Source organism: Gavia stellata, chromosome Z (genome assembly GCF_030936135.1).
Source record: "Gavia stellata isolate bGavSte3 chromosome Z, bGavSte3.hap2, whole genome shotgun sequence".
In the NCBI taxonomy this organism is placed as follows: Eukaryota; Metazoa; Chordata; class Aves; order Gaviiformes; family Gaviidae; genus Gavia; species Gavia stellata.
In genome coordinates, this window is record NC_082637.1 from 75,380,978 (window position 1) to 75,401,249 (window position 20,272).

Genomic DNA, 20,272 nt, shown 5'->3' on the forward strand with positions numbered 1-20,272 from the left:
CCACCATTACCAAGTCTGTATTAACAATAGACTAAAAGGGTCTTTTAGCACCTTTGTACTTTGGGTTGAATAAATTACACGTTCTGGAGCCCTCTCACAAAAAGCCATTCCTTCCTTTCACTTTTTACCTTTTCTGCATGTTCTTCAGGTTTCTCACATTTTCCAGGAGTGAGGTCTCAGAGCTGGCCTTCTGCCTTTTAATCTTCTCTTTGCTTCCCCAAGGACAACATTGTTAAAAGAAGTAGCTTTCACATCTCTCTCTGTGCCTCCAGAAAGGATACCTCTCACCTACGCCCTCTGAAGAGAGACCACCAAGGGTTGGTTTTCCATTATCCCTTCAGAAGAGCAGAAGCAGAGAGCAGGAGGTACCTGCAAGCACTGCAAAACAGGATACACTATGTATAAAACAGGAATATGCTTGCTATTAGATTACATGCTTTAAGTGCTTTAGAAAAGGAATAACACTGAGGGAGCCAGTAGAGACAAGTGGTTGGTGTTCAGACATTTTTTCCTATATATTGGAAGAAATTAAAGACATTTTTAATAATTATGGAGACTATTCCAAGGGCAAAGCAAGCCAAATCAGTAATAAGAACCAGTGATATACATTTAAATCAAAAATTATTAAACTTGACTTTTCATGTATTTCATGCTAAAAGAGAGGCAATGATTGAGCTATTAAAGTAGTTGTTTCTTTTCTGTTTTAATAAGTTTTCGTGTTTTAAAGACAGGTATAATATAAGAAAGAGTTATAATAATATTCTCCCAGGGAAAAAAAATAAATTACTTGTCCAGTCTAATACATGTGTGTGCATGTATGTATGTGCACACATATATATATGTATGCCTGGGTGGGGATATGGATGTGGAAGTATCAGTGTGTGTGTATGTAAACTCCCTGCTCTTTCGCACAGAATCCATTTTTTTATTTTGGTGATTTTTAAGGGGGATGCATCTTTCTAAGAAATGGTGGTTGGTTCCTTTTCCTCCTCCATGCATCAGCACTGTTTGGTATGTTAATTTTTTTTAATGGTGTCCAATGTGTCTTAGGCTCTTTTAGTTCTGTTTGTTATTAAATGGTGGTTCAACTGTATGGAAAGAGAGACTGATACTAACTGTTGTAGTAATTAAAAGGAAAGGAAAGATTACTTTTCAAATCTGTCCTAGTGGATGAAGCGATGAAATCCAAATATGAATAAAAGAAACATAACCTTGCAAAAGTGTTGTGAAGTTGTTTGGGTTCTAAGTCTTCAGCAAGAAAAATGCATGTGGTTTTCATACCGCAGGGTAGAATTTCCTGGCAGGCTCACAGGACTTAGAGGTAAGTGGGATCCATCACTGCCAGTGCACCAACTTCCTCAGCCTTCCTGGCGCTGAGGTGACACCAAGAAAAATTGACCAAATATCATGCTAATGAAAACTGGCCAGCCTCTCACCAGCATCAGTGGGATTGGACTAGCCATGCAAGTAGCCTTTCTTTAGCTAAGCTGGCCTGCTAGTTCTTGCCTGTCAGTTCTTCAAGTTTGGGTCACTCATGGGTTTCATCGTGTTCTTCAGCTGGTTCCTGATGGGACACTCCAAGAGAGGAGGGGCATGTAAGTAGCACCAAGCCGGTTCAAGGCAAAGTTTCATCTCCTAAACAGAGAACTAAAGAGCCTGGGTTAGAATTTGGCTGTCACAGAAGGAAATGGAGGTCTAATAAGATGACAGAAACTATCTGCAGCATATGGACCTACAGCTCATTAGACTGTTCTTTTTTTCCTTTGGCCTGATTCCTAAAACATACATAACCATATATGTATATATGCACTATTACATATAAAGCTACTGTATTTTGGATACGAGTAAGTTACAGAACTTGACGGGAGCAGGAGCATAAGGGTTAAGAATGACTGCTGGCTATGTAGAGACAGCACCCAGGAGAAGAAGAGCGGATGCTGGACTTTGGCTGTCTCTCTCTGATGGTCAGGAGGAGCTGAAGATTAGAGATGCTGGAACCAATGGAGTCACCGGAAAACAGCTGCTGAGTGAAGCTGGGGAATTTGGCAGAGCTGAAAGAAGCCCAATGGCAAGGGTAGCAGGAAGGTTGTCAAGGTAGCATGTGCATATCAATACACCAGAGGGCTGTGCCAACATTCAAACAGCCCTCAGTAGGTTGGAGAAAAAGGCCAACAGGAACCTCATGAAGTTTAACAAAGGGAAATACAAGTCTTGCACTTGGCAAGGAACAGTCCCAGGCATCAGTATATGCAGGGGGCCACCCAGCTGGAAAGCAGCTGGGCAGGGAAGGACCTGGAGGACACCAAGCTGACCACGACCCATCAATCTGCCCTCAGGGCAAACAAGGCCAACAGCCTCCTGGACTGCACTAGGGGAAGTGTTACCAGCAGGTCAAGAGCTGATCCTTCCCCCGTGCTCAGCCTTGGTGAGACACACGGGGAGTGCTGGGTCCAGTGCTGGGCTCAGTGCAAGAGACAGTACAGACTGGAGCATGTGCAGAAAAGACCCATGAGGATGATGAATGGACTGGAGCGTTTCTCACAGTAAGGAAAGGCTGAAAAAGAGTTAGGACTGTTTAGCCTCAAGAAAGCCCGTGGGGGATGTTATCCATATGTGTAGATACTTGATGAGGTGAGCGAATAGGACAGTCAGACTCTTCTCAGTGGGATCCAATAACAGAAGCAATGGACACAAACTGAAGTACAGGAAACTCCTATTAAACGTAAGGAAAACCTTTTTCTCTGTGACGGTGGTCAAACCCTGGAGCAGGTTGCCCAGAGAGGCTGTGGGGTCTCCATCCTTGGAGATATTAAAAAACCCAACTGGCCACAACCCTGAGCAACCTGTTCATAGTGACCCTGCTCTGATTATGGGGTTGGACTAGCAACCTGCAGCAGCGGCTCCAATCCCACTGGTGTGGTGAGCCTCTGATTACAGCAGTGTATGTAGGCTCTTTAGTCTGCCGTTGTCAATTTCCCTGTCTAGGCCAGAAGAGACCTACGCTGTCAGGGGAAAGAGCTGCAGTAAACTCTTCCCTCTCCAGCTTTGCTGCATGCCTCCCTCTTTTTCCCCAGCCTGACCCCATAAAGCAATGAAAGCTGAACAGCAAGTGGAAGGGTCAGCCAAGGAGCAAAGCAGCAGCAGAGAAGTGAGACTGGCTATTACATCCCACACACCCTGCTACACTGAAGAAGTTGTCTCAGCTGTGTCATTGCCACTGGACCTGGGATGATGATTGTTGCACAGTATGATGGCAAAGCAGGATTCAGCCTCCCTTCTCTATTCCATACTGCTCGTCACAGTCCTCAGAGGTGGCATAAAATAAAAGCAAGGCAAATCCAGCAGGCAAACAGTGAAAAACAAACAGATCTCCCTGATTAGAAAAATAGTTCTGACATACAACAGATGGACCTCATGATCTGAGCACTAGGATTGTATTTAATATGTCACAGCAATTACAGCAGTTCAAGTAAATTGACTGGTCATCTGCACCCACCTGGTGCATGCATTTTGGTAAGTGGAGCCATTCTGGCATCATTAGTAGCAGAGTAAAAGCCACAAATTACTCACACTCCTAAAAGCCATATTGCAGGTAGTCACTAACCATTCACTAATAAATATGTCACAAGGGGCAGCAGTAGTTAGGAGGGGAGGTGGCATCCCATTGCATAAGCAGTAAATAAAGCCCCTCTCCTGCTCTAAGGGAAATGAGATCACATTCTAGCAGTCAAACAGAAAAAACTCCACAACAACAACAACAAAAAAACAAAAATAGAGCATTCTAAAATTTGACATCTATATCAGCAGGAGTTGTGTCACAGAGTCCTCCTAGAGCACTGCAAAATTTTCTCAGGCTAGTCAGCTCTGCAAATCAGGACACTTGTTTAATTCAGTGTTAAGCACCTGTAGCGTTACTTTCTGCCTTAAAATGGGCAACTTCTATCAGCTGGCAGTACTCATAGGTGTCATTGCTTTTCATAGCAAGAAGCTGACTTCTAAGAAGTGGTATCGGTCTCACCAAGTGAGGGAAGCAGTTTGCTGAACACACCCACCTGCATGTGGAGGGAGCAACAAAACAGCAAAGTGGCTGGGAACCCACTGAACAGAGCTGCATCCTTTATTGCTGGTAGCCTCTGGCTCAGTGGTGCTGTCATTTTAGACAAATCATCAAACAATTGGTTTTCTACCCAGTGGCATCCATGTTCATGAGGGAAAAGAGAGTCAGTGGTTGCAGTGACGGTAGCGGAATTCAGGCCCAGGTTTGGAAGACCTCCTCAGTCTGCAGATAGGTCTGAAGTCAGCTGTGAGTGATTATCCAAGCCTTGTGCTGGTGTGCTGAACTGGAGTGCGTTTCACTCACAGTTCCTGAGTCTCTCACGCTCTCCCGGGCTGTACAGATCATCAGATGTTTCCACAAATTGTTCTGTTCTGCTCCCAACAGACAAGTGCTTAGTAAACTAAATGCATGTGCACTTTATACTATGTTAACAGAAAAAAAACCCCAAACTACCACCTGTTTTGACTTTCTGAGAGTTTCTCTTGGCAAATGATCAGAGAAACATGCTAGCAGTGCAGTCTAGCAACTCTCACACTTACCAGTAGTTTCAGTATGACCTGCACATGTAAGCCCAAGAATTAAGTCACCCGCTCTCCCAGTTGGCACCATAATAACCATATTAATATTATGCCCAATTAATCTGCCTACTTGCTGGCCTAATTTTTAAGTCCTTTGACATGATCAAGTGTGAGGAGAGGAATGGTATATACTACTTAAGAAACTCTTCAGGGAGAAAAAAACCCAAAATCCTAATCATCTAATACATTGCATTTATCCTTCTCAAACTGGGTGGTATTCAATAAATTTCAATGGTGCAGCTCTGAGAAGCAGAGCTGGTTTCCTTAGTAAGCAGGTTTCACTGACAGGGCATCCTTCATGAAGCATTCCTGTCCTAGATTTTCCTAGCAGAAAAAAAATCAGTGGAAGAAAAAAAAATTATGCAAACACTGTATTGGTTTTTTTTAGTGGTGGTGTTTGGAGCCCATCAATCAGCCAACCTGCTGGTGATGTACTTCTCAGCTGATCGTCCATAGCAGTGAAATCAGACTTGCCTGGCCTATGTTTCTAGCTCTGAGTTACTTGCATGTGACATACAGTTATAAAAACAGGAGGAAGGTGTGCTGGTTTTGACTGGGATAAAGTTAATTTTCTCCACAGTAGCTGGTATGGGTTTGTGTTCTGGGTTTGTGCTAAAAACAGTGTTGATAGCACAGGGATGTTTTAGTTACTGCTGAGCAGGGCTTCCACAGAGTCAAGGCCTTTTCTGCTCCTCACACCACCCCACCAGCAAGTAGGCTGGGGGTGCACAAGGAGTTGGGAGGGGACACAGCCGGGACAGCTGACCCCAGCTGACCAAAGGGATATTCCATACCGTATGATGTCACGCTCAGCATATAAAGCTGGGGGAGGAAGAGGGAAGGGGGGACATTGGGAGTTACAGCGTTTGTCTTCCCAAGTACCCATTAGGCGTGATGCAGCCCTGCTTTCCTGGAGATGGCTGAACACCTGCCTGCCCATGGGAAGTAGAGAACGAATTCCTTGTTTTGTTTTGCTTGCACACACAGTTTTGCTTTCCCTATTAACCTTTCTGTATCTCAACCCACAAGTTTTCTCACTTTTACCCTTCCAATTCTCTTTCCTACCCCATTGCGGGGGGAGTGAGCGAGCAGCTGTGGGGTGCTTAGTTGCTGGCCAGGGTTAAACCACGACAGAAGGTTAGGGTAAAGGAAGGGGCTGAGTTGACTCAGCTTATAAGTGGCACTTCTGTGCCACCAGTGCATGATCCTGAGCTTTGTGACATGAGGCTGACCCCCAAAATATCTGTTCCAAATAATGCATGGAACATTGAATTTTACTGATAGATTAATGCCTGAATGCCTGTCAGGTTTCCCATCTCAAACAACCTGAATGCTCCTGCAGATAAGCAGGAACTGTGGTAAAGCTGCTACATTAGTCTGACACAGCATTTTGTTGCTATTAGCTAACATTTCACAAGCTGATTTCATTGGATGGACCTACATGAATCATGCTTTATGCCAGCCCATTGGAAAAAACAATTCCAAAATACAAAGTACAGCAGGGAAGAAACATATCTTAGCAAAGAAAAAAAACAACAACAAAACAACCTGATAGGTTTACTCCGCAGGTCTGGAGAGTGACGTCGAAGGTCAGCCTGTCATGCTGGTTTTAACACCGCCACTTCAGGTGCTGGGAAACACAATGTCTTCGGTTTGTTACTTTTGATTTGTGGGCTCTTGGATTTCCACAAGTTGTCATGATGCAAACTGGTCTCTGAAAAGCGATCAAACTACTGGAACAGGATCATAACAAAATTCAAAACTCACACCTGAATTCAAACAAATGTCTGAAATTTTGACCTCTATAAAGCAAGTGGTATGAAAGTTTTGCTGCAGCAGCTCACTCATTAACAGACTGGAATAACAAATGGGACTAAACTTTATTGCCATTTCCTGTACTTATTTTGGAGGTGGTTTTGCAGGATTCAAAGTGGACCTCATGCATTCATTCAAAACACTTAATTGTTCTAACAGGTTGGCTGTTCCCTGAGGCTCTGTGGCCCAGCCAGAGGCTCATTATCAGATCCAGCTAGGATTTGTTTTGTGCCGCCTTCAGAAGGATGAAAAAAGCTTCTGCTTTGCTCAAAAGGAATGAGAGAGGTGGAGAGCAAAGCAGCTGGCAGCACAGGAGACTAAAGGAGAAAGCTTTTTGTTTGAACCGGTAAAAGAATAAAAGTCCATGAAGAGAGCTAAGTATGGTATTTAACTTTTCCTAGTGAAACAGCTGGAAAGTGTTACTGAATACTTTTTCCCAAGTGGAAACTCTGAAATACTATTTTTTGTCTATTCTTCTAAATCCTATGTGAATGTACACATTTCAGCTGTTGTCCATGTACTTTTATATTTAAATAAAATGAAATCAGAATGTCTCTTCTGTATCTGTTTTGACTGTCCAGATGTCAAGCACTTCAGGTTGGGTTTTCTTGGGATTTTTTTGTTTTTTAAGTGTCTGTGCTGCACTGCCTATGGCCTTCTGTTCTGAGCGTAGAATGATGTGGAAAAAAAAGAGGAAATGTCACATCCTTTTATCTTGTTCTTTCTGTAGGCTGAAGTTCTGAGGCCTTTTTCTTGGTTGTCAAACCCAAGTTCATACAAGCAAATTGCTAAAATCCTGCTCAGAGTAAAGCTATGACAAGGAATCAGCATGCTAGAAATGGCACTGGTCCTCCTTAAGGTTGCTGTGTAAACACTATATAGCTTTTAGTTTTGAGATGGAAAAAGCTGTATATTCTTTCAAAGTGAATTGCAACATATTCTGTTTGCAGATTTTAACTAAAAATCTAATTCTGTGATTGATGGGCAGAATGAAATAGACCTAAGAGTTTTCTGAGCAGAAATTAGTTCATAGGTTAGTATGATGTTCATCACATTATATTCTGTTCCATGTTTTTGATTCCTTCTTTGTTTTTTTGGGTTGTAGTTGGGGTTTTCTGTGTGTGTTTGTGGATTTTTTTGTTAGTACCTCCTCTGGTAGTTGTTTTGGGAAAAATCCAGTAAGGAAATAATAGAAAACTAAATCACCTGGGGGTATTGATTGACAGCCGGCTGAAGATGAGCCAGCAGTGTGCCCAGGTGGCCAAGAAGGCCAACGGCATCCTGGCCTGTATCAGAAATAGCGTGGCCAGCAGGAGTAGGGAGGTGATCGTGCCCCTGTACTCGGCGCTGGTGAGGCCGCACCTCGAATACTGTGTTCAGTTTTGGGCCCCTCACTCCACGAAGGACATTGAGGTGCTGGAGCGTGTCCAGAGAAGTGCGACAAAGCTGGTGAGGGGTGTGGAGCACAAGTCTTATGAGGAATGGCTGAGGGAACTGGGGTTGTTCAGTCTGGAGAAGAGGAGGCTGAGGGGAGACCTTATCGCTCTCTACAACTACCTGAAAGGAGGTTCCAGAGAGGTGGGTGTTGGTCTCTTCTCCCAAGTGACGAGTGACAGAACAAGAGGAAATGGCCTCAAGTTGCACCAGGGGAGGTTCAGGCTGGGTATTAGGAAAAATTTCTTTACCGGGAGAGCGGTGAAGCACTGGAACAGGCTGCCCAGGGAGGTGGTGGAGACACCATCACTGGAGGTGTTCAAGGCATCTGTGGACGTGACATTGTGGGACATGGTTTAGTGGGCATGGTGGTGTTGGTTGATGGTTGGACTTGATGATCTTACAGGTCTTTTCCAACCTTAGTGATTCTGTGATTTGGCCCAAGAACATCCTCCACAGGCAGGAAGTACAATCAGCTCTTGTGAACACTCAGCTGGTGTTGAGTGTACACCCTTCTGGAGTACTCAACAAGGGTAAAGAGAGGAAGAGATAGTCCTAAGCAGAATATATATTTATGTGTGGAAAGTAATGCTTTTTCAAAGGCCATGACAGGAAATTAACAAGATGGATCTCATTAACTTTGATCCTGTAGCAATGCTTATTCATTAAAACGGCAGGCAGTATAATTATTTCTTGAAAAATGAAAATGGAAGAGAATCTGTGATCTATGGTAAAAGGAGAAAAGCAAGTAATAAGACAATTAGGTTGTTGTAGATCAATTGCAAGACAGCTAAGAACTAGTACCCTGAAATTAAACCTGTTACAGATTATTTGTATAATACAGATTTAAACATATCTCTTAATTTTCTCTGTGTGGAAGAAAAATACCTACATAACCAATCTGGATAATTTCAGTGTCCTGTTGTTAAAGTTGGAAGGTGGTTTAGGCCATGTAAATAAACAAATGTCAGCTTTGAAAATAATTTTGGCCATCCCTAATTAAGGAATAATTTAAATCTGTGGTTGTGTTACCTCAAGCAGAGACCTAAATCGCGTGTCTGCTACTTTTGATATTGGTACCTTCTGCAAGAAAATAAAAGGTCACTTTGTGACTACTACATTTATTGTTTGCCCAGTCTTCAATACCCCAACAGCATTACTGCAATAATTAGTACACGTTACACGAAGTAGTACAATCATGTTACTTTAGCTTCAGTTATGGCAGATGAGATGCACGGCAATATGGCCCATGTGTGTTCTCCAGCAAGTCAGTAATTTAAACAGTGGTTAAGATGCTTAAACAGATATTTTACCATGCAATTGCAGGAGATGGTACACTCTGGGCCTCCCTGGCAGCATCACTTGGTGTCCATGAGGAGGAATGTGAAGGGTACTTGTCCAGGGGCTGAAGAGGCACCAGTGGTCTCTCCACAATGTCCAAGCCCTTGTCAAGGAGCAACTCCCCCCTGCAGCAGGCCAGGTCAGCAGATGGGGCACCAGTCCCTGTGGCAGAGTCTCTCATACCTCCTCCTGGTGCTGCTGCAGGGCTAAGGCTCTGCTGACTCACCTGCTTCATTGCACACAGGTCTGAGTCCCTCCACTGTTGTTAGGACACCGAGCCGGCTCTGTAGCTGAAGAGCTACAGGTGAAGCAGGAGTGGTCCTCCTTGTGCAAGAAGTCACCAGCTCCCAGCCTTCATCATCAAGGGAGTCTCCATTTCCCAGCTTGATAAGCACAGACACTGCCTGCCTCTCCTGTGGGACAACTGGGTGTTCAGGCTTTTGTTTGGACATGACCCAGTTAAGCTTGGTCTTGATGGATCTGAGACTGTGCAGGCTGTTGGCCTTCTCTTGCTGCTCCTTTACTTGGCAACAGAGATATTCCATCAGCGCACACCCCCTGTGAGCAAGAGCACCAACACCCCCACCCTGGCCTCTGTGAGGCCCCAGTCCTCCGCACTGCATTCAGCCCCACACCTGGAGACCTACACCCTCCTATGGGAGTCCCACCTAGGTCAAGATCAGGAGCAGCGGCTCCAGTGGCTGCTTGGGACCTTGGGACTATGACTGGTGGTGCATCACCACCGTCGCTGAGCACACATGCATGGCTCTCAGCAGAGTTCCTGCCTCCGTCTGTACAAACTGCTGTGCAAACTGTTGGACTTCTGGGCTCCCTCTGCTAGCTGTACTCATTGAATTGAAGCGTTGAAAGAGCATCATACTGATTCCGAGGCAACTTGCAGTGCAAAGGGGAAGAATAATTTGAAGTTAGTGGCTTTGGTTTAAACATTGGCAAGACTTTTTTTTTCTCCTCTTTTTTCCCCTCTTCCTCTATGTTCATCTTCACCTTCTTTTTCTTCCATTCAGGTTTCATCTTCCCCACAGCAGCAGTACAAGGAAGATAAGGCGTACTCCTCCAGTTTGGTGATACAACGTTATTGGACCCTGGGGTAAAAGACAGTTGAGTTCCTTGTTACTTCTTCACCTCAGTCCCCTGCCTTCAATATCTTCTGAAATGTTGTTTTAGAAGTTTGGTTTTTTGCATAGCCTCCGGTTTACCATGTGTCCAGTTCTGCTAACTCAACCTCTCAGCTCAAAATCACGTTTGCTTATGTCTTGCAGCAAAAACTTCCTGGTAGCTCTTAATGTTGCTTCATGTCCCTGTTTGTTAACTAGTCAATCAATCAATTCTAGGCTGCTTTGAATATGAACCCTAATTTTTAGTGCCACTACACTGTGCTTAATCATAGGGCTCCCATTCTGTTTAACTTTAATTCCTTGGGGACAGGTTTGTGCACTACCTGCAATGACTGTGTAGAGAATTATCACATGCAAGTCTCCTCCGTGTTATTCCTCTCACGTGTAGTGAGGGATTTATCACTCGAAGACAGTTTACCTCTCACAAAGGTTGAACCTTTCTTTGTCTCCAGAGAGAGATGCGCTTGTCTCTGATGTTAAAAAAGACATGTCATGTTTTACACGAAAAAGGGTTCAAGTGCTCATATCCAAATGTAAGCTTGAAAAAGTAGTGGCTGTTGTGACAACCAAAACTGAATGCCTCTAGGAAGGGTGATGGCTGTAAGACCACAGTTCATTTTACTGAGCCAAAAGCCATTTTACTGAACTGCCAAAAGCTACAGACTGAATCTGTATGTGCTACACCAGAAATGCTTTTCCTTCTCATCTTTAAATTATTCTATCAACTTTAAAAATCTTGCTTATGTGAGTAACGTGGGTCAACAGTAAATCAGCTTATGTCAGTGTTGATTAAACAAGTGTTTACAAACTATGGACTTCTATTCTCCTAGAATAATGATATTGTTCTCAGCCTTTGGGTTTTCTTCATACTTTCATTCTACAATACTCTTTCCTCTCAGCGCCTATTTTTTCATTCACCTTTTAAAAACCTTTTCTTTCTGTAGTCAGCAGAGGGAGCTACGTCACTTACTTATGTAAGACCTTAGCGGTTTCTGCTTTGAATCTTCTTTTTTTGTCCTTTTTTCAGTTCACCTAAGTTAGAATGAGTTTCATGCCTTAAACTTTCTTTAAAAGGCTCTGGCACAGTGGCAGTCACATAGGTAGTCTGACAAACTGTTACAGATCAGGAATTGGATACCTTTCCTAGGTTTTTCATTTAAAATTAACCGTGCCAGGTATTACTAGAAGTCTATATTCCGCATTATCTAAACAAAGAACATGGTATTTCAAAGAGATGAAGCCTTTAAAGAGTTTAGACAAAAACATTGCAACTGGAAGCATGCGTTTGAAACAGTTGTAGCTTACAGTCAAGTAAAATTAATAGGTGAGAACTAAAAGTTGTGTTGAATCATACGCTCGTAAATTGAGTCGCAGGAAGTGTGTTGCAATAGGACTCTGCAGCAGAGGAAGGCTTTTTATTTTTTTTAAATAGGATCTATTAGAAATGACAGTGTCAAATGCACCCTCCCCTGAGCAACCCACAGCATGGTTTAACTGTGAGGAGTTACACGGGAGAGGAGCTTTCAGTCCTTCTACATCCACAGGGCTCTCTGCAGCTCCATTTCTAAGACTAAATAATAATTGTATTACCTTACGTAAGTGATCTCTTTACTCCAGTGTAATTTGTGGGGTCTTTACAGATGGGCAGGCTTACCTTCTCCTCTGACTGCCTTATGAGAGCTCTTGGCTTGATGATGATGTCACAGTGCCCCACCTTTGAAGGCATATCCCACTTCTCGTAACTAAGAAGAGCAGCCATAGAAACCAAGATAATCTTTGGAGAAGTAGCACCGTTTCCACCATGAAAGTCATTTTGCTTGTCTTTTTATGCCTTCTAACTTCTGCAGAGACTACCAGAAATTTTTTTTCACCTGATGGTATGTTCTAATCAAAACTTCATTCTGGTAAAAATTATTCCAGAGCTTATGTCCTGCTAGATATAAAAAAAGGCAGAAGGTATTTCTTCTTTTCATTATTTTTTAGTTAAATGAAGTTTTTCCTCAGAGAGCTTAATAATACCATTCTCTTCCACTGTGGTTGTTTTGCAAACATATTCTACAGTTTGACTTGTTCTGCCTGTGTGCAGGTGCAAAAGTGCGTAGGAAGAAAAAGTGCATAGAGCTTGTCCAGCACGCACAGCAACCACACAGCATACAGTCAGAACATAACCATTAGAGCTTGCAACACCAGAGAGAAGAGCATCTGCTCACAATTCTGTGAACCAAGCAGCGAGTTGAATTGAGACTTGCACAAGGTTTGCCCCTGAGCTGGAATGGTGTAGGACAGTCAATCCTGCAGATACACAACAGAGTTCAGTCATCAGGAACTGCAAAACAGTAACACTGAAACACTCTGGATCGTTTCTCTGGCTGCATCTGGCTCAGATTCACTGTTTCACAAAGGGAAAGGAAAAAAAAAAAAAAAATTGTTTCACAAGGTAAAAAAGGACTGTTGGTTTCCTGATCATTGCAGCCGTTATCTCACACTCCAGACCCAAGACTGGAATATTGTTTACTTACCATATGTAATTTTTTGTCCTGACTGAGAAGTACTCCGATTGGCATGCTGTACTGTGAAGGCTGCAGATTAGAGCGAGGTGGGAGCCTGATGCAGGAGACAGTTCCTCAATGTCAGTGTATGCACATAGCTGTTGGAAACAGGCCGTATTTAGAAACACAGTGTCATATGACTATTGAGATCTTAATTAAATAATAACAGCATTTTATAAAAGTGGATAGTATTGTGTTATATTTTATTAGACTATTTTTAGTCACTTGTTGCAACAAACGTATTTTGCAGCCTGTCAAATCATCAGCAAATACAGTTTTTTAAAAATCATACCTTTGACTAAGCAGTTATTGACTAAGCATTTTCTGGATTACTCCAAAGTAGCACTACCTGGAGATTACTTGGGAGAGGAGAAGGAAGAAGATGATGATAGTGATGAAAAAAACACTAATGTTGAAAAAAGTCCTGGTAAGAAGTTTATAGAAACTCATAAAATGAAATTAAGTTGCAAAGAATAGATATTCTGTCACTTCAGAATTAGGTATTCAAAATTTTATGTGAAGTGGAATTCTCCCTTTTATATAATGTGAACGTAATGTTTGCAACCCATGCTCATAATGTTGTTTCATGGAGTCCCTGTCTCCACACAAACCAAGTGAATGGCTTACACATTCGCACAAATTCAGTGGGGAATTTGCAGTAACAGGATTGGATAAATGCATCTAGGATCCTGTCAGCTACGTCCTTGAAACAGAACCCTGCTCTTTGATCTTGCGATGGCATACCTAGTGCTTATAGATGGGACAGAAATGAAAGCCTGTCTGCAGTGGGACAGAGGAAAAAGCAGACTATAGAACATCTCAAAGATGAAGTCAGCTTGGCTCTTTTTCTGGCAACATTTGAAATACATAGATTTGTAATACCAGAGCATTATAATGTTAAAGAATGCAATTATAAAATACTCCTGTAAGGAAAATATTTTGGTTAACAGGTTCTTGCTCTAATGTATTAAGAAGGTGGAGATGGAAGAGAGAGGAATTGTGTTGTATTATTCAGTCCTTGATCTAAGCGTATTCAAAAAATGTGCTATTCATTTATAAGCATGTTGTAGGCTGGAAACAAAAAAGGTTATGAATAAAAAAATAGAGGAAGAAACATGTTATATGTGGCCTTCAGAACACTCATTTCAATTGAACTTTAGGCAGTTACAGAATAGCAGAATCCAAATTTTCATAGAAGACAATGGTTGGTTTCTCTGTAAAAATTTCTGCGTTTGAAGAGCCACAAATCAGTTAAAGCACAACTAGGTAGTGTGAAAACTATCTCTTTCACTTGGATGTGACTGTTTTTGTGAATACTCCCATTGTGCTCTTTGGAAAATGCCAGACTTTTATGTCAAAGATAGGAGTTTAACTTAATATGCATGCATTTAGAAATTTCTGCAAGGACATCTGTGTCCCAACTTGATGATGGAGAGAATCTGTTAAAGAAGAGTATACAGAATTTGCAGGAGAATTGTAAGTAGCAGAAGATACTCTTTAAGTTGTGTGAAACTATATATGGCTGCTTAAGTAGTAGTAGGGTCCAGAAGGAAGAGCCTGGCACACATATCAGGTGGCTATGCATCTCAAATTGTATCTTGTGTTGCATCCATTTGTTACCAATACAAATGTTCTAAGAACAAGACAAATTAATGAGAGATTAGGTCAAGAAATCCTAAATTAGTCCCAAATGACTAAACCAAATCACAGAACGATAGGTGAGAGAGAAGAATTAATGTCCTGCTGCCCTCCCACCTTTTAACAAAATACATTCATAGACCTAATTTGACTTGTGAGTAATCAGATTCCACAGGTTCCTACTTCATTTCACTGTTTCAAGAATCCTCTTACCCTATCTACTGCTCACTGGTGACCTTTGTGATCACCAACATGGTTTACAGTTCATGTTTAACGAGAGCCCACATCTGAATTAATTGCAGAAAATAAGTAAATCCACAGTGTCTGTCAACACACATGGCACTGTGTACAAATTGACACATTCTCTTTCCAGTTCTGCCTGAATCAGTCCTTTAAGGTGTTTCTGTTACAATTTAGACTTAACAATTGAGGATTATGAAAATGGACTATAATAGTATTTTCTTGCTGAGTGACTAACTGCATATAGGAAATCACATCCTAGTGCTGGCTATTACACTCACCAATTCTGCCAAGAAGTGTGAAAGGTGATTTCATGTAAAAACTGTTAACTTATCCAGAACACCACAGATAAACAACACATTGACTTCCATACATGGCCATCAAAAATCAGATATGAATTTGGAAAATGCTTCTGCAAAAATTTATACGTAGATTGGGATTTTTGGAAGTAGTTAGTTTCTACTCCTAAGAGATTCATCCTGTGTAACTTCAGCTTCTTTATTATTACTGCTTGTAGTGAAATTCGTCTCCACCAAAGGAGCAGAAGAGGAGAGTTCTCAGGAAGAGCAGGCACTAGGTAACAGCTAATTGGTGTTTTCATTGGGGTTTCTAGCATTATACTATCCCACTAGAAAAATCTGGTTTGATATGCTGAACTGAGATGATTTTCCCAGTTTCACAGAGCTACAGACCAGGTATCCCTTTGCTATTTGTAAGTTCCTAACATAGCTATTTCAAGTTCTCAATTTTTTAATCACTGCAGAATTGCAAAGTACTAGAGTATAAAACCTATGGGTTTTTTTCCCTAAAGAAAGCAGTTCTTACCACTTCTCCAAATATGTTTGCTAGTGAACTACATTAATTTCTGATTTTTCTAGCTTTTAGGCTTTTGACAATAATGAAGCATGCCTTCTTTCCTTCCTTTTCATCTTGAACTTTCTCATTTTTTATTTCTCCAGTTTCTTAGGAATAATCTTTGCAGCTGTTCTTTTTTCTTTCCAGAATCCAGATTTGGACCCCATTACCTTACCACTCTCACACAGAGCCACAGTGAAGAACCACCTTTGGATGGTACGGTAGAAGACTCAGCAAAAGTTTAAATATAAGTTCAATTCTTCGAACTAGATAGTATAACATCAATTCTAAATTTGGTGGGCAAAAATGAAACAGAAAAGAAACTTGAAATCAAGAGACTTTGTCACATCTTCATCTAAGAATCACAGAAGAAACAAAAATCATTAGGCAAGCCCTGTCTTTGAGACACGTGCTTATTAGCAGGTAAACAAACTGAAGTCCCAAGACAATGAAACTTAGCACGGGCCATATTAGCAAGCTATAGAAAAAGTAATGCAAATAAGTACTCTGAATCTGAAAACATGCTTCTATCGCAAAACCTTGAAGAATGCTTTATTTTGTGTACCTCTTGTTTTCCTACCTCCAGTTACATTTTATTACTACTTTGCAACTGAGGGAAAATGTTAAATGCATTCACAAATATATGTATGAAGATAAATTTCTACTGACCTGAATGGGAGACATGCATTTGTGCACAAAATTTGGCCTCTGAGATTGTATGGTTTTTATCCATATTGATTCACGAATGAAACAGTGGTGTATGCTTTCTGTATCTCTGGCAAAATGAATTAGCTTGTTTCTATTTCTGAATAGCTAGAAAAATATACCAACCTCGTTTCATTTTCTAAAGAAGGCCTAATAAGCAAAAGCTTTCCTATAAACCAAACTGTAAGGAAAGAAATTATCCTAAAAGGTTTGTCTGTGTGTTGTGAGTTTGTATATAGGATCATAAAAAGTGAAATAAAAAGTTATTGCTTAAACGTAAGGTTTTCCTTGTATAATACTGGAGTATTACTATGCCTTACATTTATCAGATCCAAAAGCCAAATTTATGAATGTTTATGAGGATGTCTCTGAAAGTAATAGAAGAGCACAAACAAGGAGTTTCACCTTGATAGATAAAAGTAGCTTTATGACAGGTTTGGAAGCCCTTTTGACTGAGAATTAGTCACCATTTAAAAACTATATAGTGCAAAAAGCAAAAGATCTGATCGGTACTGCTAATTAGAACACATTGCACTTCGGAAAGTTAACAAGATCTAGGAGAAACTGGGGGGGGGGGCGGTTAGATCTATATGAACTATAGCAAAACAAGGATACATAGATAGCTGTAAAAAGCAGTAAAAAATCTTTGAAAATTAAAAGACAGAGTGACTAGCTCACCGGAGACAGCGCTGAGTTTCATTCCTTTCCATAGGCAAGAGCAATAACAATGTCACAATAAAGTGTGTTATAGCGGTCACACACAAATTGTTTTAAATCCTTCTAGAAGAGCCAACTGCTTGCAAATTATTTATAATCCCACTTGTTTCTCTTGAAACAAAATAATTATCTATGTATTTAAACAACAGATGGAAAGGCGGAAAAAAGATGGATGGTTTTAATTGCATCAAAGATATTTTTATCATCAAACAAGAACACATAATCAAGTTTCTGATCTTAATGACATCAGATACCATCCAAGCAATGTATTTTTCCAAGAAATGCCAAGTAAGAATATAATATAGCAGTCTGGATGGGTTTTGCACACAGCAAATTAGGAGTGTGTAGAATCGACGGTTCCACAGATGCCTAAGATCACCCCATCTCCTCACAGGTGAAAAAATGGATTCTAATAAACTCAGAGTAGTAGCATCTCCACGGTACCTGGCACTTGCTAAACTTCTGTCACAATTATTCTTTATGATGCATACAAATCACATCTAGAAAGACTGGAAGATGTGCTTTGGGCCAATTCATCGACAATTAAATGGATTTGGGTTTTCACAGAACTAGTCCTTTTATAAAGAAGTGCTTGTTTTTATTTGCAAATCCCATAGATATAATCTGTTTCTACGTATGTCAATTTGTCCAGGACATTATCTGCGTGTATACTAGCGATGTGGTGTGCTTTACTGTTGTAGTGTCAGACGGCGCTGATTTGCTTCAAAGGAACACAGCTCAAGAAACCAGGCAAGAAGATTTTAAAGTAAATGTAATGCTTGCTGTGTCATGTACAACTCTTGCCTGCTCTCTAGTATTTATGATATGCTGTTGTACGTCTTTCATCGAATACAGAATGGAAAAAGGGTAAGTTTTCCAATCATGTGCTCTGCTTTACTTTATTGTTTGGATAGTAAAGTAAGGTGCTACTCCAAAAATAGGATTAAAGACTATGAAAAAATGTGATAAAAGCTCAAAAAGGCTGTACACACATATAGTTCATTTGCTTACTTTTTCCTCTGCAAATGAAAAGTGAAGGCAGAAATTATTAAAAAACAGAAAATGGTGCTAAATATGTACTAAAAATATGTACTAAACATTTCCTTATAAGTTGAGATGCTCCCCTTCGTCAGTTCAAATCTTGAAAAAAAGGAAAGTTTGGTAATTTATTATCCATCTTCAATTGTATCTGTTACGTTTCTATTGGATTCCTCTGGTTAGAATAATGCAATGATTTTTGTTCTGTGTTTTAGGAATTTTTGTCGTACATTGAGATGCTCAAGTGAACAACAGAGACCAGCTTCTGCATCTTTTGACCCTCTGAAGGGAGTTTCTGATTCTTCAGTTTCCAGGGCTGCAGAAGGCAGTCTGTGGAGTGAGGAAACAACATCAGACATACAGAGTAATGGGAAAAGCACAGAATCAGAAATAAATTCTGTAGTTGATATACCATCGATTTCTCACACATCAAGTCTCAGCAGTATTGCTTCGTATGAAGACTTAAATGGAGACCACATCTAAATAGAATCTCATTGACAGTGACTGACAAGCTCTATAACTCAGACGCTGGTATATGTGCAACTATGTTTATATAAATAGTACTTGTGATTCACTACATTTGTAACTTGAAATCTCATGACAGGACAAAATAAACTTTACATTCTGACAAGACAGCGATGTGTAATTAAAATTTGATCACAAACGTTTGCAGGCAAACATTAAGTGCTTCAGAATCAAGAGCCAGGATATACAACCATGGCCAGAAGACAGCTCAACATTTTCAAGTTAAAAAAGAACAGCTGAAACACAATGACTTCTTGAAATGAATTCAAGCAATCCAACATCAGTGGCACACATGGAACAGGAATGTAGTGATGGATCTCTGAGAAATAATTACTTTTTACATTAGGATTATTTTAAGCAATAATTAACTAACTTTTTAAAAAAAAATCCTTTGTTTGCAAAGTTTATGTGAGCATATGTGCATTTTGGAATGTTTGTGTACATAACAGTCCTGTAAGCTGTTTGTATGTATACAATAACACGCAAGCGCAAGTAACAGCAAGGCAGGTATTTTTAACAGAAAAAAGACCTCTTGGTAGATCTTTTAAGAGAACACAATTTTTCTATTTCCTCTGGTTTTTTGCACACTACCACAAACCCAGCATATCATACCTGTCTTTGCCACTCCCAGACAGTAGCAACAATTCTTCAGGTGACACTACCCCAACATGGTGAAAGAAAGTGCAATGAGAACCACAGAGTCAGAAGTAGAGACTGGTCTATAGAGAAATTTTAAGCAGTGGGGCACGGAAAACCAGGGTTTCCAGATTACAGTCCAAATGCATTGCCTTCAAGGCAATGCAACCAATTTAGAAAAATTGCTTGGCCATAGTCTTCTGAAGCCAGCTCAAACCCCAGGAATTCTTCTATTAACTTTCAGGATTCTGCGCACAGAAGTAGCTATAATGACTTCAGTTTTGAAAATAGTTTGTCCCACAATGCAGAAATACAAGACAGGAATGCAAGATTTCTTTTTCTTCATTCTTTCTTATATATTGGTATTTAGTTATTATCTTCTTTGGCACCTGACAGAGCAGATTTCCTTTTTCCAGCCATGTTATTGGCCACCAGGGGACAGTTACATTAGCAGCCCATTTTCAGTTAGTTTCTTCATTCTTTTTCTTGTTATTATTTTCATGTTTTCCATGTTTTGAGATTGTCCTTGACTATCTGAAATTAAAGTTTTGCCTTAGGGGTGGTACTCAAGCTCAACCAACCTGTATGTGTTGACACTGTTGATGACTCAACCTACCAGAATTAATAGGAAAAGAACACAGAACAGCATATAAAACATGATGGTGCTGTTCTACAAATTCCCAGTTAATTCACATTGTGAATACCGAGTGCAATTCTGGTCCCTTACACTGAAAAGCAAGAGACAAAACCAGATTAGTTTCAGAGTAGGTTGACAAGAACCATTGGAAGAACGGAACTGCTTCCACAACAGCAACTATAAAAGCAGGCTGGAAAAGAGTACGTGTTGGTGGGAGGGGAGAGTGTATTACAAGTATTGAGTGCCACGGATAAAATGGGTAGCAATTGACTACCCATTCCAGTAAGAAAAGCAAGGAGCCTCACATGAAACCCATAGGAGCCGGGTTCAAAGTATGTATGTCCTTGCAGCGGGTAGTGAGCAGACCAGCC

The 20,272-nt window shown here is 40.8% G+C and overlaps 1 protein-coding gene across 1 annotated transcript in view; it reads left to right on the forward strand.

The window, feature by feature from the left end:
* Nucleotides 1-15,888, forward strand: part of MOB3B (MOB kinase activator 3B) — a 72,834-nt gene extending 56,946 nt beyond the window's left edge. The window contains exons 3-6 of the mRNA XM_059834042.1: nucleotides 10,251-10,307; nucleotides 13,217-13,337; nucleotides 15,306-15,365; nucleotides 15,791-15,888. Coding sequence (XP_059690025.1) covers nucleotides 10,251-10,307; nucleotides 13,217-13,337; nucleotides 15,306-15,365; nucleotides 15,791-15,888 — 336 coding nt within the window. The remainder of the gene's footprint in view (nucleotides 1-10,250; nucleotides 10,308-13,216; nucleotides 13,338-15,305; nucleotides 15,366-15,790) is intronic.
* The last annotated feature ends 4,384 nt before the right edge of the window (nucleotides 15,889-20,272 follow it).